This window comes from Phyllostomus discolor, chromosome 7 (genome assembly GCF_004126475.2).
Source record: "Phyllostomus discolor isolate MPI-MPIP mPhyDis1 chromosome 7, mPhyDis1.pri.v3, whole genome shotgun sequence".
NCBI lineage: Eukaryota > Metazoa > Chordata > Mammalia > Chiroptera > Phyllostomidae > Phyllostomus > Phyllostomus discolor.
In genome coordinates, this window is record NC_040909.2 from 122,746,717 (window position 1) to 122,769,454 (window position 22,738).

The 22,738-nt window shown below is 40.4% G+C and overlaps 1 protein-coding gene across 6 annotated transcripts in view; it reads right to left on the reverse strand.

The window, feature by feature from the left end:
- The window catches only part of TRPS1 (transcriptional repressor GATA binding 1), a 236,735-nt gene that overhangs the window by 172,449 nt on the left and 41,548 nt on the right, over positions 1–22,738 (reverse strand). For all 6 annotated transcript variants that reach the window (XM_028534064.2, XM_028534061.2, XM_036031369.1 and 3 more), the window contains 2 exons: positions 19,007–19,935; positions 4,388–5,520 (listed from right to left, as the gene is read on the reverse strand). In XM_028534064.2, the coding sequence (XP_028389865.1) occupies positions 4,388–5,520; positions 19,007–19,935 (2,062 nt within the window). The remainder of the gene's footprint in view (positions 1–4,387; positions 5,521–19,006; positions 19,936–22,738) is intronic.

Here is a 22,738-nt window from a genome sequence, read left to right on the forward strand (position 1 = left end):
TCCAGTTTTGTGCTTTAAAAAAAGAGTCTTCTATTTAACCTAACTCTTTTCCGAGTAGGTATGTTGTTTTTCTCTAGTTGCTCTGAAGTACCTCTCTGCCTTGGCATTTTAACATTTATTACACCATGTCTGTGACCGGATTTGTTTGTATAGACAGCTGACCCCTGAAGCGCAGGAGACGTGGGCTGCTGACCTCCCTCACAGTTAAAATCCATATGCAACCACGGTCACCCCTCCACAGACGAGGACTCTCAGTCAAGGCAGGGACCCTGAACAACTCGGGTTTGAACTGCACTGGCAACTGAACTGTGGCCAATTGAATAAAATCTGTGTACATGTGAACCCACACAGTTGTTCTCGGGTCAGCTGTGTCCTGTTTAGTATAAGCTCTGCATTCTAGTATCTGTGTATATACATCTTGAGAACCTTCTGCCATTATCTCCTCAAATACCCGTTGCTTATCTTCCATTCACTTCATTCGTTTATTCTAGGGCTCTAGGGCCCTTCCTGTCTCCTAAATATTCTGGCTAGTGTCTTCCAATTTAGCCTCTAACTAACTTAGGTGCTCTCAATCATTTGCTAATCTGTTATTTAACCTAACCATAGGTCTTCAGTTTCAACAACTCTGTGTTCAATTCAAAACTAATAGTTGCTTCTTTATAAATATTCACTTATAGTCTCATATAACTTCATCAATCTGTAAGTTTAATTTTCATTTTAAACATTCATTATTATCGTATGACTGAAAACTACTGCATGTAAAGTTGCTGAGTATCTAAAGCTATTATTTGCATTTTACACTAATTTCAGATATCGTGGTTTCTATCCCTGTCCACACAGAGAATCTGTATAATAGGGAGCTCCTACAAGGTTTATCTTAGGCCTGGCCATGGATAGTGTGGAGTAAAAATTGAAGTAAGCTGCTCTATACAAATTTGTGTTTACTGCTGATAGGAGTCAAAGGAAGGCACTGATGTGGAATCGCTGCAGCCACCTTGAAGGTAAAAGTAAAATTCAGTTCTGCACAGTGTCTCCGCCAGCGACTCCAGGGGGCCACTGCTGACCAAAGGCAGCATCCATACGGGCATTTGCCCTCAAGGCGACCTCCCCTCCCGCATCTCCTTCATTCTCTCCAGTCTGGGTGTCCTTTACTCTTGGTGGAGGGAGAAGAGAAAGGCTTCAGAAACATTCCTTAATTCGTGGAAGTGTAGCAAAGCATTAAAAAGTATGTTTTATCTAGTACAGTTGTTTCATAAGGAGATAGGCCTCTTACACCAGAAGCAGAAGTTATAACACTGAAAATTTTGATGACATGAATAGTAGCTAGTTAGAGAATAAGTACAGTGTTTAATTAAATACTAAAAGAAAGGAATGGAGTCTGAGATGCAGATTCATGAGGGGAATATAACAACTCAGTCATGGTGTGAGCTGGGGTATCACAAGTAAATACAAAGCACCAAGAAAGCTGACCAAGTTCCAGTTACTGACTGGCCATGTGCAGTTCACCCCAGGTGAAACTCGGTTCTTGGGGAAAAGGCCCACAAAATCCACACTGAGGTTTTTCCACTCGCAGCTCTAAATCAACTCCCCTGCTTCTCAGCCGCAGTTACTTTATAGCTACCTGATTTCACATAGTGTGCATTTCTCAGCTCATACTACCTTTTTACTGCACTGTGAGTCTTGTATATAAACATTCAAAAGCCTAGAATATTCCACGGTAAAACAGAACGATAGTGAAAGCTTCCCAACATAAATAATATGAATAAACATAAATTTAACTAAAAAGATGTCATTGTGATAGAGTAAACTTGCCCCTTTATACTACCTTCAAAATGAAGTATTTGGGGAAATGATCAAGTTTTCAACATCCTTGTGACTACTTCCTCTCACATCCCTGCATCCCTCGTTGGCTGGGACTGCTGAAATTGTCTAACTTTCAAATAGTTCTCCATGAACTCATTAAAAGATCATAGATAAACTGCCCAGCAACTTAAAGAATCTAGAATCACACAAACTCCATCAGGTTTTAAGAATCATTTTAATGCCCTAGGGACAAGTGCTGTTCCATGTTTTATCTAATAAAATAGTGAGAAGTTGACTTAAACTTAAAATGCACAAACGTCAGTTTGTTTAGAAAGTATGTCCTCAGAAGAATTCCAAGAGCAGCCAAAGATTCCACTGTAACTACCACGGAGATCTCAGCTTAATCAAACTAGGGTGAAGTCCCGTCTCACGGGGCTTTCACTTAAAGATATCTGTGAGAACCTATCAGCCATCCTTGCACAGAAGCAGGAAACAAGACAAGACTAGTCTCTTCGCTCCGAAATTTGCTTTCCTTAATATTGAGTAAAACTCTCAGATTATTCAGTCACATGTTATTCATGGTTGTATTTCTTGGGATTGTTTTTGTTTCACAAAAGTATCCTATTTTTTTCAGACAGGTTTTCAAGCAATGGCCTCAGCTTCCTTGAGAAGAAAGGACTCCTCTAGGTGACCTGCTCTCTAGATGCATCGTAGTGTTGTGCGTGCGCACTGTGGCCGATGTCCTCCTGATCGAAGAAGGCCTCCTCCTCCTCCGTAAAAAGGATGGGTTCTCTGATTTTCACTTCTGAGGAGCATGCATGCATGTGTGAAACTTTTCACATCCCCTAATAAATGTGCGTGCACAATACGCACACTAGTAAAGCTTGGGAGAGAGCTAATGCCTGCTAGCCTCAGAAGTAAATTAACATGCAGCTAACATGAGAGGAGCCAGAAACACTCACTGCCAAGTGTGAACATATTTGATTGCAGGACTGTGTCTTTTCCTAGGGCTGACCTTATAAATTAAACAGTGTCAATCTTAGGGAAGTGTTTTCCGAGCATTTAGATTCACTGTGAACAACATTAGGATGCCCTTCGAATTAGCATTTAGCATTATTAGCCCATTGTTGGGCCCGAACTGCTTTGTTGCTGACTGTGACTGAGAAAACATACACACATGAGTACAAACACACGACTTTTAAAAACAATGGGAGAACTGTTTAAAATCTTGGGGTGTGAAAATTTTTTAAGTAGGGAAAAGCACTTAAAAATCATAAATAAAGCTCTTTATTTTGATACTTGGAGGAATAATAACAGAAAAGCATTCAATACATGCTAAGTCCTATCTGAACACACTGTACTACCAGGATTTTGGTGAAGTAGTAACTCCTACTTATAACCAGGTCTCAATTGAAATGCTCCTTCCCCAGGGAGGCATTTCCTAATCTACCAAATCGGGCTATGTTGTCATTATATTCAAACACAGTAGCCTCTGCTTCATTGTTATGCTGCTCTACACTCTCCGAATCTGGTAAGATCTCCTACTAAACTGTAAGCTCCATGAAGGCACCATGTTTGTCTTATTTTTTCTCCTTTAGCAGTGGGCATAATGTATGTTTTTGGGAATTAATTAATTAAGGGATGAATACATAAATGAAATAAAGATATGTATCCTAAACTCATCTCTAGAAAACATAAAGATTAACTGGGGAAATTAACCTTTACAAAGAGAACAGAGTGCAAGTAGAAGGAAACCCTGACATTCTCTCTGTTTACAAATCTGAAGTAACTGAAGCAGCGTTACCTGCTCAGAGGAACAAGAGTCCAGAAGTCCAAGTCATCCCTATTACAGAATTCTCACGTTCAGATTACTATGTGCATGCAAAACAAGGTCGTTGCTCAATGTTTTAAAGCTCAAAGGATGGCCAATCTCATTAAAAAGAATGAGCAACATGTTCTCAAATGGACTATCTCCCAGTGGAAATAAAGAACTGAAGAGATTACAGTGATACTTTTCAGTCAGGCATGGCTCCATCAAAATTATGGACTATGGAGCCAAACTGAGCAAGGACAAATAAATGGATCATCGTCTATCAGTAAACTCATTGGTGTTATCAGCATCACTGCAGACTTTAAAATATACTCAGTGAATGGTATAAGACAGGGTAAGAAACAGAAGAGTAAATGGTCTCAAACAAGTCATCCAGTTAAAATCTGTGGTTATCACCTCTATAAACATATAATCTGCAGTATTACAAATGATCTTTTACTCGATCTTGTCTTGTAATTTCCCAAGTCACCACAATCATTCCCAGCCACTTTTGGATCAGCCTTTGTTTCTATCAATTTTTTAAAATTTATTGATTGATTTTAGAGAAAGATATATATATACAGAGAGAGAGAGAGAGAGAGTCATTGATTTGTTGTTCTGCTTATTTATGCATCCATTGGCTGATTCTTGTATGTGCCATGACTGGGGACTGAACCCACAATCTGGGTGTATCAGGACGACACTCTAACCACCTGAGCTAGCCAGCCAGGGCCTATCAATCTCTTGATGTGCCCTCCCCACCCCATGGCTTACCTGTAGTGTCGGGAAATCTCTTCTTCCACCTGGGTGATGAAATCACATTTGGTACATGAGTGTTCTTTGCTTTCTTTGACTGCCGGCTGCCCATCCGAGGATCCTTGCAGGTGGTTGGCTTCCTGTTTGACGTCCGATGCCTGGGACTCATGCACGCTCTCGTAATGAAAGAGGAGCACATCCACGTCGGGGGTGGAGAAGGGGCACTGGTGGCACTGGTGTTTGACCCTCGAGCTTCCGGCCGCCCCAGGAGACAAGTGCAAAAGCAAGAGCGCACAGTGGGAACAATTACTTTTCCTACAAGCGAACGGGTAAGTGATTTCTCCAAGGTGCTTTTCTGGGCTGCAAAGGCCTCTGGGACAGAATGGACAGTGCTTAATGGTACACTTGTGAATGTTATGGAGCTGTTGATAATGACGGAGAAGTGGCCCCACAACAATGACATCAGGGCCATGGCTTTTGGAATATCTAAAGTCGCAGAACTGACAATTGTAGCTTGTCACCACATTATCCTCCGCTCCCTTGCTGGAGAAGTCTTTCTTTTTCGCTCCGCTGGAGCCCTTCTCTGCCTTGGTCATCGGCTCGCCTTCCGCGCCTTTGGCCAGGTCATTCTGATTAATGACAGAGCCCCGGGAAAGCTTGTCGTTCAATTCTGGATTAAGGCTGCCGGACTGCGCTCCTGCGTGCTGCTTGCCATAATGTTCTAGCAGTTTAAGTGAGCTAGATGACTCACAGCTGAAACTACAAAATTTACACCAGTAGTAACTGGTGGCCTCTGTACCATTTTGTCTGGAGGAGTCAAGGGGCTTGATGGGCACTGAGTAGCCGACCGGAGTGTCGTCGCCTGCCTTGACCGTGATCTTGTCCTGCCACTTGCCCAGGTCTCCAGAATCGCTGGATCGGAGTGCAGGGATGGATTTGTTAGAGTTTTTCTCTGAAGGCTTTGCACCCTCAGAGGAGGGGAGAGGGGCTTTTATTTTGTTCGGGTGAGTCTGAAGAAAATGTTGTTCTAGTTCAGTTGATGAGTTGCCCATGTAAGTGAAATTGCAGAATTTACAGCGGAAGTACTTGGTGTTTCCTTGGCAATCTGGTGTCTTCCGTCCAATGCCGATGAAGGTTCCACCTGAAGTGACCTGGTACAGAAGAGATGGATGTTACTTTAAGTTTCATTAATGCTCAATGCTCTCCGCAGGAGGGAGGACGAGACACTGGCAACTATTCCACATCGAAAAATACAATAGTACTTCTGCTTATTAGGAAATCACTTGAATAATCAGAGCCAAGTAAATTCGCTCTTCATTATTCAATAGCTACTCAATGAGAGGCTCCTTATGCTAAACATTTTGGCCATGATATCAGAAGAAGGTAAGTAATAAAAGGGCTGTAAGTAATTGGGAGGATTTAATAACATATGCTTTTTAGAAAGAAAAAAGCTAAGGAAACAATTTTTCAACAGGAGTAGATTGTACTGCTGCCTCTTTCTAATCCAGCACTTGCAGAAGCATCCAAGCCACGTGGGATTTCTTCTGACAAAGCTAAGGACGGCTGTCAGACCCAGAGGCGGTTGCTCAGAGATTCCTCAATGCAGAACTTCTCCAAGGAAATCCTCTGTTCAGCTTCTACAGAAATGAGACTGCAGGCAAAGATGAAGTTTATTTTGGAGGTAGAATAACGATGCAGACATGACCACACAAAATGGCTCACAGTTAAAGCCTGTGCACGAACCGTAAGATTAAAAATGAAATGAAGGCGGTGGACCTGAAGTCTCGGTGAAGGAGGGCCGATGTAAAGGTTTAAAATGTTTCCCAACATAGGAAAAATGGAAAGGAGAAAACGCATCAGTTATTAGAGCGAGGCTCCGTCTCAGAGCAAAGGCCCGGTCCCTCCGGAGAGTGGGTCATGGGATGTCCAAAGGCCAAAATACAAATTATTCTACCATGAAAAAACACCGCAGCTCGGGGTTCTACCAGAAATCACAAGACTGCATCGTTATCAAGGCATTGGAGGCCTTCGAAGGGCACATACTATGCAGCCCTGACTCCCTCCCCAGTTGGCGCCTCACGCGCAGCTTAACAAAGCGCCGCTGCTGAGCAGCCAGCACGCCTGGCTTAATATCGAGTCTCTGACTGTAATGCTCCGAGGAGAGAGAAACTATGTCTTCCAACTATCAGAGAAATTTTTTTTTTGTTTTTCCAGCAACCAGATGTCATAGATTAAGCACGTAGCATAATCATGCGCTGCCTTCTTCAACAGCTGCTCAAAAATGACATGTGTGATCACTGCTCATATCCAAATCAGTCCATGAGAAAAGTCTCCGGCATCTCAACATCATTTAAAAGGCTCTACTTAATATGCAAACGATATTCCCTTTCACACATCAAGAAATACGTGTGTGCCTCCACTGTCCATGACTGAGACTGAAGTCCACCCTTTCCCTCAAAGAGAGCGAGCTGTGACCTGGATCCCATGACTTAACCTCTCTGCACACTAGCTCCTCAGTCGGGGCAACCTGTGACTTTATGTTCGGTATTCAAGTTCCAGGAAATGGGCACAAACACACAAGACAGCTCAACATTTCCTCTGTCCGTCAAGATAGTCACTTATGAAGGTCTCCCACAGCCCTCAAGCGAAGGGTGACGATGTTTCGCTTTTGACGAATGTCTGCATCGCCACCACAGGCACACAGATTTCAGTCTGTCAACAGCAGGGCCTCATCTAACCAGAAGGGGAAGAATGGGGCACCCGTCCAGGGGGCACCTGACAAGCCGCGGTGTGAGAGACGTCAGAGCCAGACCACAGGAGGAGACAGTCTATCCATCACCCCAACCCAGCACTTGGGTGACTCAAGCAACTAAAGTTTCCACCAAAAGGGAGTGCTTATGACTACACTGCAAAATGCCTCCATCTGCCCCTCAATTCACTGGGGGTGAGGAGAAACCTTGTTTTCAAAAACAAAGGATGTAAAAGAGATGCCATCAATGCAGGTACTTTGTCCCTGGGCTTCGACTGGAAGCAAAAGAGGCAAATTCGGAAGTATCCCCTTCCCCTGTAATGTAAGCCCCAGAAAGCGAGTGTACGAAATCCAGGTATGAAATTTGCTCGTTTCAGCTACCACACTGCTTCAGAGCTGCCAAGCTGCCGAGTATGAAATGCCGTCCCCTTCTGCTTGGAGAACAGGGACTCCTGAAAAACCAGGACACATCATCACTGTGTCTTTGTTTTGCAATTTTCAAGACTCATGTTCCACGTCCACACACACAAAGGACGAACAGAGAGCACAAATGGTGTTAAGAAATTCCAAAACATGATTTTGAAGTGAAATAGAAGTTATTACTAAGCATCACAACATCCTGTGCCATATTTGTCAGACAGAAACTTTCAGAATCAGAAAATTCAGGCTAAGAATGGCTATCAGATGTAAAGCCCACAAAAGAAAGGCCATTTGGCCATTTAGCTAAAAAAAGAAACAAAAACCTGCCAGTTAGGCATTTTGGTTTAGGATAACCTAAGCTACTAATGATAGTTGCCGTATTTTTCGGACTATAAGACGCTCCCTTTTCTTTTTTTTTAAACCACATTTTTTACTTAGAAAATGTTTTCCTGTTTTCCTCCTCTAAAACCTAGGTGTGTCTTATGGTCCAAAAAATACAGTACATTAAATCTTTTAAGTTGGTGGTATCTATATGTCTAAAAGGCGTGTTTTCACCTAGGGAAAATCAGCCAACTCCATTATTTAGGATGTTTTTAATGGTTATATATTTGATGCTGAAGAGTGCCTTCATACTACTGACACTTCTTTCCAAAGCACCAAGTGAAGTGAATAAAAACGAAAGGATCTCCTCTGATGGCAGGAAAACAGTACTGACACTTCTATGGGTTACTGATTTCCCTTCGGATACTAGTAAATCACATTACTATTTACATTATTAAAAGCTATTATAGTATTAGAATTACACACTTCACATATAAAGCTGACTTTAGAAAACATAATTACTCAGTGTTCTATTTCTTTTTTCTTTGAAAAATAGATCCAAATGCTATCTGATAGCAATTTTTACACTTTCTCTGTAGGAGCTGTATGCTTAGGTCATGGTGAAATATAACTGATGTACATCATTTAAATGCCCTTCTAAAATAACACATAGTTTACAATTTTAGGAGACCGTACCAAGACTGTTGACCATCTTTGTTTTGTTGTCATAATTCACAAATACTGATTTAAAGCAGTTCTGCCCTGGCTGGTGTAGCTCAGTGGATTGAGCGCAGGCTGCAAACCAAAGTGTTGCAGGTTCAATTCCCAGTTAGGGTACATGCCTAGGTTGTAGGCCATGACCCCTAGCAACTGCACATTGATGTTTCTCTCTTTCTCTCTCTCTCTCTCTCTCTCCCTCTCCCTCTTCCTCTCCCTCCCTTCCCTCTCTAAAAATATAAATAAATAAAATCTTTTTTAAAAAAGCAGTCTTTTCTAGGTTAAACACAAATACACATCAAGAACAGCTATGCAAGATAAATGCACACTGTAAGAGTTTAGTGAATGTTATTGCCAGGAAATGATGCCTGCACAAAGAATTATCTCAGCACTGACTGCTGTGGCTCAGTCAGTTGGGCATCATTCCTCAAAGGGAAAGACTGCGGGTTCGATTCCTGGTCAGGGCACACGCCAGAGCTGCGGTTCAGTCCCAGGTTAGGCATGTATGAGAGACAACCAATCAAGGTTTCTCTCTTACATCAATATTTCTCTCCTGCATTTTCTCCCTCCTTTCCCTTCTCAAAAATAAATAAATAAAATCTTTAAAAAAATATCTCAAACTTTTCCAATGGTTAAACATAGCAAGAAGTTAAAAAAAAAACACCTTATTGTTCCCTAGCTATGACTATACTAAAAAAAGGATCTCAAGCAGAGGAAAGATGGTAAGTTTCCATCTTCTTTCTTTTGCTAACCAGAACTTAAATTATAACCCATCAATTCAGTAGTCCCTTAGCCACATTTTAAAATTTCTGTTTAACTATAAATTCTGTTTGGAACAAACACTGCAACCATTCATTCATACAGTCAGTAGCTAAGTAACTACTGAGTGTTTAATGTGTGCTCTGTCTGTGATAAATATCAGATTACAACCCTAAACAAGCTGTGCCATATCTCCACCTTTAAATTACTCATATTTCAATGTCAAAAATCATAGATAAAGTCCTTATTCATGCACATTTACCTTTACTGGCATCTATTTGCTCCCAAAGGAAGTACTGTAAGTTAAATTCTATGGAAAGATACATTCTTGAATCTCCTGGCACCTCGGTATCCTCATCTTCATGGATATAATTGACATTGTAGGCCTTGCCAATTATTATCAGGGTTATTGTGAGGGTCAGGTGAGGAAACGAATGTGAAAGGGATTTGCAAACTCTGGGGCCACGCTGTCCGACAGAACTTCCCAAAGCGGCAGAAATGTTCTGCCGTTTACCGTGTCCAGGGGAGCCACCAGCCACAGATGGCTATTGAGTACCTGAAATAGTGCCAATGCAACTAAGGAACTGATCTTTAAATTTAAGTAGTTTTATGAAATTTTTATTAATTTAGTTTCAATTAACTGAAATTTAAATGGCCACGTGTGACTAGTGAATCCCTTAGTAGACAGCATACTCTACAGCTCTAGTCACATAAACAGGATTATTAATGAATAACATAAACTAATTGAATTTATCCTGCCAGTGGGATGAAAAGACGGAACAGGCGGGGAGTGGTGAAGCCAATCAGTAACAAGAGTCATGAGCTTGGCACTCCTTGTATTCTTAGCTGTGAATGAGAAAGTTATATCCTGTGTTACTAAGCTCATACTTCTGTTTATACTCCTTTCTGGACTGAAGGAATGGTATTTTCTGTATCTTTGGAAGCAAGCGGGGCTCGATACATTCCAGATGAATGAATGAACTCATTGTGGGAAATGTGAGCACGCAGAGAAATTTCTCACTATGGCCCCTGAGTTACCTGGGATAAGGAAGCCATAGTCATTCACGGTCCCATTATTACTGACTCAACCTGACGCATAAGGGCTGCTTCAAAAAAAACAGAACAAAAGTCTACCTTTTAGCCACAAACAAATGACTATAAAGCCATTTGCTTGTGAATTAGAGTTATAGAGAAATACTCAACATACCTATCTGGTAAGACACGAAAAAGGACAGATTTTGAATTGTTTTTTACTGATTGAAGACATGATGGTGTTTGTTCTATTTTAACCTTAGGCTTTGAAACACTATTCCTTCCATGCGGTATGTTCTGTGGCTTTCATTTATAATTCATATACATATGTCTTTCCACAAAAATGTTTCAGTGTAGAAGTTAAAAATATAAATGGTTTATATTTAACCTCAACTTACGTCCTTCCTCCTAATAATATGGAACAAAGTAGTAAGAATAATATCTAAAAGAATATGTCACAGGAAAAGACTTTTTTAAAGCCTCAGAACTCTTAAAATGACACTTTAGCACATGTACTTTTGTTCAACGGAACAAAAAGAGTTGTTTAACTAAACACAAACTCTTTCTCAGATGTGGTTCATTTTCAAGTACCATAATTGATAGCAACAGAGACAATTAGGAGGGTACTCATTTAGGAAAGCTTGAGGTTATGGGCTGATAGTCAAAAAAAAGTAAAAACCTGAACAATAAAAAGCTATGGTGTTAAAAAAAAAAACTACTGTTCAAATACCCAAGGTACAAACAATGTGAAGAAATCTTAAGGGCCGATCTGGACGGAAAATAACTAGTCAGAGTGAATGCGCTCATCACATAGGGAAGGTCTCTGCGTAGTACTGGATTTCAAAAAACACTGGCACATATAATATGCCTTAATGATATACCTGGATGGAGACGTGAAAAAGTTCAATGGCAAGTCTAATTAGATGTCAATCATTAGTCTCATGCCATCACAGCCTTTTCCTTGTGTCACTGGAATAACTGGAATAAACACCCTTCTCATTTGGTTTTATAAGAGCCAACATTTTTTTTTTGCGGGGGGGGGGGGGGGAGGAACCAAAACTTGAATTGGTCTAAGGGGAAAGTTTAAAGGTAAAATACTGCCTATTCTTAATTACACATCTTTTTGCCATCAGCTTTTTTGGAATACAGTAATACACAGTCAAGCCCCAACCTGGTTTCTCATTTGACTCAGCGTTATACTGAACCAATTCCCTATGGTTATTTGGTATTTGGGCTGATAGAATACCAATAAATCTTAAAGTCATTCAATAATCTGGAAGATAATCTTTTGGGTAGAAAATTGCAAAACAAAACACAAAGTACAGGGCAAGTGGATTATAAAGCTGTGCACTGTCCATGCACTGACACACTATCATAGCCAGCTCATAATGGAGATAAATAAAAATTGCAGGTATGCTCTAAAGAGTGTCTTAATGGGGAAAACAGAGTTAAATCACTGTGGAGCATCTTTCCTCCAGAAAGGGTGCTTTGTTGCACCTCTACTATGCCAAGCACGGGGGTTACACACTGAAGTGACACAGTCCAACACTCCAGATGTCGGTGACTTAGTGCAGAAAGCCCCTGAATCAATCGATGACACCAACAGTGGAACATGTACTTCTGCTGAGGGAAGTACTGAGTCCCATGACAACGTAGAGGAAGCTCATCTACAGGGACAGGTCAACAAAGGCTTCTGGAAGGAGGTGCCCACCCAGCTGTGGCCAAATGAGTTGGCATTTGAAATGAATCACAGAATGGCTTTTCAGGTGCAGGGAATGAAATGAATAAAGCAGAAGTGAGGGCTGAAACGGTGGAAGCTGCTTTCAGGAAGTGAGCAGGGAGACGGGGGGTGGGAGAGAATTTGGAAAAAGAATGTCTTTTCAGAAAGCCTATATTTAATTACATAGGTTTAATTAGAATGAGAAGTTTTTATACAAATTAGATCTACATTTCCTATGAAATGTAGGAATATTGATTTAGAAATAGAATCTTTGAAAAGTAAAGGAAGAGAAAGAGGAAAAGAAGAAAGAGGGAAGAAAGAAGAGATATAAAAGGAGGGAGAAATAGAACTGAATGAAAAAGGGAGAAGGAGGAGGCAGGCAGGGTGAATTCAGAAGAGAACAAAAGGGAACAAAAAAAAGAAAAAAACCACTAAGAATCTACTAAGTAAACCTGAAGGGCAGTGGCAGTAAAAGAATAAAGAAGGGAAGACTGAGACAAACGAATTAATGTCTTGGGGAGAGCTGATACCTAACAGAGAGAAATCCACGGTAACTGACATTTCCAGCGAGACTGACTTGAAAGTGGAAAAAGAGAACAAACAATGGTTTAAAAACATTGTTCCAGGGAAGGAACTAAGAACTTTAGTTTTACACATGCTGACTTTGAGGTGTCCATGGAATTGCAAGGTGCAGCTACCTATCAGCTGGAAAAACAGGTCTTTGAACAAACCATTGTTGATTGTAAGATTCCAAATATGTACTAGACTCATGAAAGAATTCAGGTGTTCTTTGACTCCACATTAACAGGTCATCTAAATATTCAGGGAGAATAGTAGTAGCTAAGCAAGCAAACTCTCTCTGAATTCTCCGTAGTCCATACTTCCTTATACTCAGCATCCAGAGAAATCCCACAGCTCCAAGCAAGGTTGGGGTATGCGATACACTCCAGTTAGACACGCTAAAGTATTCAGATTTTTTTTGCTGCCTCCACACCCATTCCTGTAACTCACTCATAAGTGAAAGTTAAATTTTAATTACACTGTCTTAGAGAACAGCAGCCTTGGAGCTGGGTGCATCTGCTTATCATTTAATCTTGATAGAAAATCCAACCAAGGTTGTGTCTAGTAACTGAAAGAGAAGAATGTAACTCTAAAACCACCTATTAAATCATAAATTCCTCTAAGTCCTCCAAATGAGAGAAATATAAACTAAATCAAATACATACATCTGAATCGGGGGATAAGTAAGACATCACACTGCCCTTGACTGATTGGATCAACATTTGGCCCTTACTCTAATCAAAACTAGCTTCTGGAGCAAAAGTAGCAATGATGATGAATCATGATAATTTAAAAAAGGCAAATCAGGAACATTAATTTTCTTTTCAAAGATTTCAATTATAAACCTAGCAAGTTCAAAAAGGCAGCATTATAGTACATCACTTATGTCCCCAAATTCAATGTGATTCACACAGTGTGTACATCACAGCCCTGGTGTATATATAAGCTTGTATCTCCTCCCTTCCATGCAATTGGGAGTCAGTATATCAGTAGTACAGACAGGGTTCTATCGCCTATCTACCCTGGTTTATATCCTATCTATCCCACTTCTGCAACTCTGGGATCTTGGGCAGGTCACTTTAATTCCTCTATGCCCATTCCTTGTTTTTTTTAAAATGGACATAATGGCAGTGTCAATTTCAAGAGTTTTTTTTTTTTTATGAAGATGACTTATGAATACATGTGAAGAGCTCAGAGCTACATATGCCCATATGAAACCTTGAATAAATGCTGGAGATTATTAGAAGTGAATCCAAAATTAAAGGAAAAAAAAGCTGAAGATACGTGCAATTTTGATTATGTATGTAAGCTAGTAGATGAAAGAAGTATAGATCAAATGAAAATAATACAAAAATTAATTTTACATTTGACTTCCAATTAAAATTAAACAAAGGTCTGATATTCTAAAAATGTGTAACACTTAACCTTACACTTTAAAATCATAGGATGAAGAATTGATGCTCTGAAGAAAATTGAAAAATGAGAGGGAATTACGCTTTTTCTCCAAACTTTTCTTGGCTTAACACTGTACTTAATGTTTCTGGGTATCCATCAGCTAGCTGCGTGTGCACTGCAATTACAATGACCCAAAAAACACACAGCACTGAATAATCTGTTGATTTGATACGGTTAGCAGAACGGGCCATTAGAGAATAAAATCTTTGTTAAGAGTTAAATAACATTAAATTTGATTGGATGCACTGATAACAATTTCTTCTTCTAAACATTCTGCCTAGAGAGAAATACTACATTTAAGAAAGCGATACATGTTCTTTCAATGAGAGCAAGTAAACCAAAGATGAAAAAGCAATTGACATGCATCCTAGTGACCCCACAGTATAAAAGGCAAGTAGAGATTTCACCATCACGCAGGTAAAAGGACAGGTGAAGGTGGTCTAAGTACCCTGCTCCACCTGGGTGGCTAACATTATCTAGCTCGGCCATCTCCACAATGATAGTAACCCCGTAAATGCCAGGACTTTGCTTTGTTTTATAGCATTAGGGTGAGCATGTGGTTTATTTTGCACACTTTACTACTTGTTAAAGAGACGCAGCCCTGAATATGAGTATGGGTCATACACCAAACATTTGGTACTTGATAGACAGTCTGAAGTGATTAAAGCCTCATTCACCAGTTGTTCTGAAGTTCAATTGTCCTCGACTGAGGAAAAACAAAGAAACAGAACCTGCTAAGATCTACAACTTCCCTTCTCCTCCAGATCAAAGGAGACTGCATAGCAAAAAAAATAAATATTTGGAAATAAAATTCAAGAAAAGTCAAAATAGACCAAAATGAGATTAATGTTCTCTGATTTTTTTTTCCCCCAGACCAAACTGTGATCCCCCTGTTCCAATGAACACACTGGCTACATGTGAAGGACCCATAAAGCTCAGAGTGAAGTATGTTAAAAATACAAATACAAAGGATGACTTCCTATCTCTGGAATCTGTTCTTCCTGCTTCTAACACGACATACTGTGCAACTCTGATAAAAATATTTGCAGAACAGAGACACAGTGAGGGCCCCTAGATCAGACACAGGACAGTCACCTGTCAGTCATGACGTTCCTCTGTGAACCTTAAGTATTTCATCAAGGGCCAAAATGAATGTAATAGCTGGAATCTGACAGCTATCTCTTTGCAGTCCCAAATAAGGCAGAATAACAGAAAGGGTTCAGTCGTATGAAAAGGCAACATGCACATCGTAAGCATTTATAAACTTGGGGTAACAAAAACACTTTCCCGTGGGAAGCACAACTTGACAGGACTCCAGCTTTTATAACCTGGTCTCAGGGCTAAGAGTCCCCCATAAAGATGACACACCCCCCCTAAAGCACAGCACTTTAAGCCCTAATGAAACAGCCCCCTCGCTGTTTAACAACGCAGGCCTCTCCATTCAGCGGTGGTTTAAATATAAGCATAATAAAACAGATTAAAAAGAAAGAAGCTGTAATTACTTTTTGAACTCAATCTCTTGTCCTATTATTAGTCCCTGTGTGAGCCTCAAAGGCTGAACATAGGTAGTAAAAATTACATGAAGGGCTTCCCAATCATGCCACATCCATTATTTTTAAACATTGAAGCATCATAACTGATAAAACAGTCAGGAAAAATTTAGAAATTGAGACACTGACATCCAGGTCAAGTCCATGAGCTCTAAGCTAGTAAACATATTTGCCTTCTGTCTCTTAGACATTATATCTTTTCTCGTTTTTCTCGGTAAAAAAATCCACATCTCTTCTGATTTCAGGGCAGGGCACCCACCTCAAGGTGCTCTGAGAGGATTTGATTTCAACAGGCTTAAGAAAAGACTACCCTGGTTTTATGGGGGCCCTTTAAAGTGAATCCCATTATCCAGCTGGGCCTCTATCTAGAGTTCAGTGCAAAGCAACACTGGTATGTGACACTATTTTCACAAACTTGTAATTCTTTGACTTCATTATTTGCAATAAAAATGTATGCAGAAGTGGCTGGTGTCAGTACAAGTATGACTCGACTTCAATTAGTCCCCCAAATATATGTCAAAGAATCTGAACTTGGAACTGAAAATCTTAAAATGTGTTTAAATTAGTTCTTTTTCCCAACAGTATAACTCACGTCTGCGCTGCAGTCGAATTACTGAAAACCCTCCACGTCAAACCAAAACACAGATCAAAGCCGGAGACCCTAAGTCCTGGGCTTGGGCCCTGGTTCCTTTTTTCTTTGCCTGAAATGTCATAAATCTATCACTAACCACCAACTGTCCTGAACGTTAAAAAAAAGCCAATTTAATCGAAAAAGTTGAATGAATTGCTCATCTATCACATCAAGTAGCTTAAATTACAGATAGATAGAAATAGTTCCTAGCATAGAATGATTATTGTCTGTAATACTCATATTGATCAACATCTTTTTATCCGAACACACACATGCCATCAACTCACCATAAATTCCTGACAAACCTGCATTAAAGAAGTTCTACAGTCAGCGTTTTCTCTCCCACAGCTTTTAGCCTCCGCACAATTCAAGTGCCAAGGAAAGATGCCTGTCTCCAGCAGCATTGCAGCCACACAGACATGTGGGGGGAAAAGGGGGGACTTCACATGTGCTCTCGTTCTGTTTATGCATCTAGGGAAGCTGTTCAGTATTTATTTCAGCATAAAAATACTAGTAAGTTACTTATCTTCAGACGAGCTTTTGCATCAACATCTGGTGCACGGGCAAAGGATTCGAGATTAGCATTTGGCCTACAAGCACATTTAGTGTTCTCTCCCTAAACTGATGCAAGTTAACTCTCTGTAGACTTGTTTCTAAGTCCCATTTTTTCAAAAGGATTGCCCACTTTTCCCACAGACTGCTATATCTTTCTATGTTTAGCCATATTATGTCTCTTTGGCGGAAAAAACAGCATCTTAACAAGATTATCTCCCTTTGTGCTCTTCGCTGCCACGTTCGTGTCCTCTTCCCCGAGTGCTGCTGCGAGGACTTCGGGGACAGCCCGGTCGAGGATCAGCTGCTTTATTTCCACTTCCATTAGTTCCAACTCAGAGAGCTCGCACATCTGTTTTATTTCCAAGATCCCTGCCCAGGAAAAGTGTCCAGCTCGCTCTACCCAAACATAAACTTTTCTATAAATAACCGAGAACCTAACAAATAACTGTTTGGGGGAAATGGAAGTATGTTTAAAAATCTGAACTCTTCCAGACTATAGGCCTTAGTAATCTTCGCTTTAGAGGCTTCCTGACAGCTCGGCTCAGCCTCCCTCAGAAGTCGTCCCCCGAGTGAACCACCTGAAACTCCAGCCGGAAATCCAGGTATTAACATCGCATTACTTGCTAATTATGAAACGCCATTTCACATGCTGACATTATTCCCTTCTAACCCTTTTATCTAAAACACGTATTTGCTTTCCAATCACAGTCTGACAGCAGAGTGTACCTGACATGAGGCAGTGGAATGATCCTAATGAGACGGCAGTTCAAAGCGTGGAGCTTTCATGCATAATAACTACGTCGACTTAATTTGCTGCTCCCCAGAAATAATTCTATTTGTGGAAATTCGCAAAGTAAGGTGGAATTTTTAAGGGAGCTTTACAAAGATGGAATCGGCTCTTTCAAGAGTTCTTTATGTCTCCCTGAAAATGGTGAGGTTGCCATTCTGACATTTTTAAAATAAGGATTTGGAAATTTCTCTTCTGATTCTTCTTACAGGGATTACAAATATGTTCACTACCTCTTATTTATAACCCCTTTGCTTATCTTTCTGAGTTGGCACCAGGCCAACAGACAGGTCTATGTCAAATGCACCATAGCTACTGAGTTGATAAAAATGACTGATATTTTAAGAAATTTAAGAGGTCAATTGAGTGTGATGTGATTTCATTAGTTCTTCGATACTTCTTCTACTCGCTTCTAGAGAAGGTTAATATTAAATCAAATGTTTTGAAACTTCCTGGCCTAATAACACAATAAAAATCTACACACTATTCACAGAAACTAATCCACTTTTCTCAAGCTTACCATGAGTTTTGACTATGCTTAAAATTGCCAAAATAAAATTAATACATTTCTTTAGACTCAGTTCTGAAGTTCATTCTATTTGAAATGGTAATTTTTTTCATTTCATATACGCCATAATCTAAAGGCAGAAGAGGAAATCAAAGAGGAACGCCATGTTTAATAAAAGTAGAAATCTAAATTACTACTAAATGCTTCCATAAATTACTAGTTCCCTTAAAGTGCAGAAAGGAATGATTTATTGGACCATCCCGAGGTCATTCCGGTGTCCCTAGGACTTACAATCCCTTGGACTTCTTTTTGATCAATGTAATATTTTATTTCCAAATTTTCATTTGCAATTATGTTGCTTTTTCAGGAATCCACCTCTGCTTCTGTCAATATGACCTAAATCTAGTCCAATTTGACACTGGGCTGAGTAGCAAATCAAATCCTAATCCAAGTCATAAGAAAGACCCTCACAGAAGGAAAGACTATAGCAAAAGGCTCATAATCTAATACTAGAACAAAGCAGGAATTACTGTCATGAAGAACCACAAAGATCAGTGGCATTTTTGGAAGACTGAGAAAAAAATCAAACTACCATGAAGTATGTCTAGAAACCTGAAGCCTAGCTAATTCCATGAGAAGGCTTTTCCCAACATAGCAGAAATACTGGGATTAATTTCCATGATGAGAGTCTAAAGACAGTGCTGGATGCACATTTGCATGAAGCAGCTAATGAAATGTGTTCATCTTTTCTGCTGGGTCTAGCAAGCTACCCCTTTGGTATTGGGAGCTCGATTTTAACATGCATGTAAAAGCTCACATTTCATTACTAACAGCTTTTTGTGTACAAAGAGACCACAATACAGAGCACAAACCTGTACATCATAGGTCCCATTTAGTAAAACAGGCCTTGAAGAATTGATGTCCTGCAGTACACCAGAAAGCACGGAGCGGTTGACCTTCTGGAAGTCTTTGGAATGGCTGAACTGCACCATGTTATGAAGGGCTAAGATTTTGCTGTCCAACTCAGCATCCTGCCTGGTGCGGTTATGCAGTCCTAAGTGATACTTGCGGAAGTGCTTAATCAGATCTGTGGGGTCATTGCCATAGTAACCGTATCCACAGATATTGCATTTGAAGTCCTGAAGCTCTGGTGACAGAGGTGCCGGGTCTGGGTTGTCATTTACCAGTAAGTCGGTTTTGGATTTATTCAGTCTTACACCCCCATCTGAAGGCACTTGTGGGTTTTTTGAGGCCACTGAAACTGGGCTCGAGCCTTGACAATTGGCTTGACCACTCTGCGCTTGCCCTGTTTCCTCGGTAGCCTTTGGTGACATCTTATGATCTTCCTTTGTCTCCAGTGAGTCCCCTGATGGGGTGCAGGCCATATCTTGAGGGTCATCTGCCTCTGCTCTTTGAGGAGACTTCAAGGGCTCACAGACTCCCCCAGCAGCTGGAGATGAGAAAGCCAACATATTTCTATCTGTCACCTCATCATGTGGGTAGGAGGGAAGGTTGCCTCCCTTACTGGGGCTCTCATAATTGAAGCCAGGCTTCTCACTCAGGACTGCGCTTTTTAAGTCCTTCTTACTGCTGGAAGATGGATCCTGGACATGCAAGCTATGTTCCTCCTTGTTGTTTAGTTCTGCAGCATCGCTCTGATCCGTGTTTTCTGACATCTGATCTGCAGAAAATTCCTTGCTCTTTCCAGATACCTTGCTTTCTGGACCTACAGGCTCCAGGGTCTGGCCCTCGCCTTCACTAGCAACGTTTCTCAGAGGGGGGTTCTTTTTCCGGACCATATCTGTAAAAGTATAAGGAAGAGGAAGACACAGGGTTATTTAAAGGGTACAGACATGTCATCTAGTCTAGGACATTTTACGTATTCTAGTCAAGACTTTTTAAGGTGCAAAATAAAAAACTTCCTCTGGGGAACAACGTCAGCTTTAAAAACGGCAAGAAATTGGGACTAAAGCCAACAATTTACATTTAGAATATTTTGAACATAAAATGGCCCACTTATTTTAAAATGGTCTTATGAATACTAAAGGATTAATTATTATTGCTAGCTTTATCCCCCCTATTAGTTATTCTTGCCTGCCAATTACAAATTTTTGCTCAATTTCTTATAGTGATATATATACACATATGCTTACATATTTATACATGCTATGTATTATGTAGACTGTGTATACATATTATGTTTATAGACTATATATACATATTATATTTATAGACTATATATACATGTTTATGTTTATGAAATATATATTACATGTTTATTTATAGGATATGTATGTGTATATAAACAACATAAATTGGAACTCAATATTGTTACACACTGTGCAACTGAGATATAAATATAGTTTCTACCAAAATATCAACACAGTCAAAAAATAGAAATAGCATGCTACAAAGTGAAAACTGCCCCATTACTTCAAGGAATAGAGGAAAACAAATGTTTCCTCTCTGCTCTACTGTTAAATTTCTTTTTTTTTTAGGGTTGTGACTATAAATGTTTAATAGAAATACACATCTTTTGCTTTCTCAGACAGCCACAAAGGGGCTTATGAGAATGTAAGATTCTGCCACCGACGCAGCATCATCTCCTGCAAAGCTGAGCTGCCCAATTACACACAGAAAGTCAGGTGCGAGGACATCAGAAGGGAATGCAGTTAAGCCCCATCCAGGAGTGTGTCTGAAAGTTAGCAGGAGGACCAGGCATGCCCCATGGCGGCCAGACTGAGTCTTACTAGAACTCTCTCCAGCACAATGCGGGACCACCCTCAGCCCCAGGTTCCCATGCACAGCCTTACGGAAACGGCACCAGTTCCACCACCAGGAGCACACCGGAAGCTGACTAACATAACATTTTAAATTAACCAGAAGACATTGTCACTTCCTAGCTCAAAATGGTAAAACATTAGAATTTCCTATGGTTCACACTCACATGCAAGCCGCTAGCTCAGCAGTGCCTTTCAAGTTAGTGGCATCCGTGAGCAGGGTCAAAATAAGAACCCTGTGACAAATTCCTCTGCCGGAGTCCAATGAATCAGAACTCTAAGGGTAGGGAGGGGATAAGGAACAATTTGTGTTGTGTCAGTAAGAGGGCAGCAACAAAGGCTGGTTGAGGCCTGAGGTTCCAGGCCTGTGTTCCTTCATCCGCCTGCTGAAAAACAGTGAGTGCTGTGTGTGGCTGTCATCCCAAACGTCTCTTGGAAAAACCCACCTGTGACAGCCTAATGAGACAAGCCTTCTTTGCTAGCTGACTCTGCCACAGGACAGATTTAACAGAGTTAGTTACACTGTGATTATCCAAAATGTCCTGAGAAAACCCAAATTAATAACATGTCTCGAGTTTTCATCTATAATTTCTCACGAGTGCTGAACAACCATGCTAGCTTGGGATATATGGGTGTGCCTTCGCTTCTGTAAAGCTGGTCAAGCAAAATGTTTATCCTATGAATCATTGACCCCAGAGAATGTACAAGAAGTCGTTGGTAAGGTAAAAATTCACCTATTGAATAATGTGCAAATTATGTGACTTCGTACATTGCTCCTCTTATGCACAAATAGTGTGACTCATCCAATAGCCATAGAATCTCCTTCTTGCGACAGCAGCAGCCACAACAACAAAACACTGATAGATGAAAGGCCCTGGTTTGATTAGGCAGGAAGATCCGGAGACAGGGCAAACCTTGCCTGGCCTTTGAGGGGTCGGGGAGGGGAGGGCCTGTGATCTCTGCCTGGGTGTCGCACTATGGTTAGTCCCTGAGCTGGGACACTGGATAACTAATTTACTTTTGAATGTTTGCATTGCAGTGTCTTATTTCTTGATGCTGACATTTCAGGAGCTATCTATTCTTGTGGCAGAAGATGGGAACTTGTACCAACACATGGAAGACTGAGGGGAGACTGTGCTGGTGGTCAACAAAAGCAGAACTAAAATGGAAAGGACACAAAAGGAAATCAAAGGGAAGCTTAAGCCATCAGTTATCATAGAAAATACAAAGTTTGGCAAGAAAATATATATCGTTTTAACCAGGCTCACACAAGACAACATTCTCGTGTACCGAGTACCAGCCGTCCCTGCATCTGAAACCATGAGAAGTACCACCTGCCTTCCCTCCGGAGCTTCCTGTTTGATTTTTCCACTGCACACAATGTCCTCAGTAATACTGCGATTTAATCCTTCCGTGGGCAAATGACACACCATATCTTTTAAAGTTTAATATATTCTCCCTAATGTAAACAAAATCTAGCAAAGGTGGCCCAAAATGAAATAAATCAAGTTACACGAAAAAGATAAAAATCGAAACGAAAGGTAGGATTCACAAAGAAACGAGAATGAAGTATTCTAATTCATTAAGCTTCTCCTTCCACCAGATTAAGAGAAACTGGTTTATGCCCATTTATTAACGTCAAGGTCATTAGAAAAAGCAGCAATATTTTACATAGCAAGGGAACAAAGGCAAAATACTTACAAATGAATAGATATAATAGAATATTAAAAATTAACTTATTTTTCAGAACAACAAAAATGGATTTTGCTCATTTATTGTTATGAAGAAAAGTACGGGTCATAGTTTTTAAACACTCCTCAACCA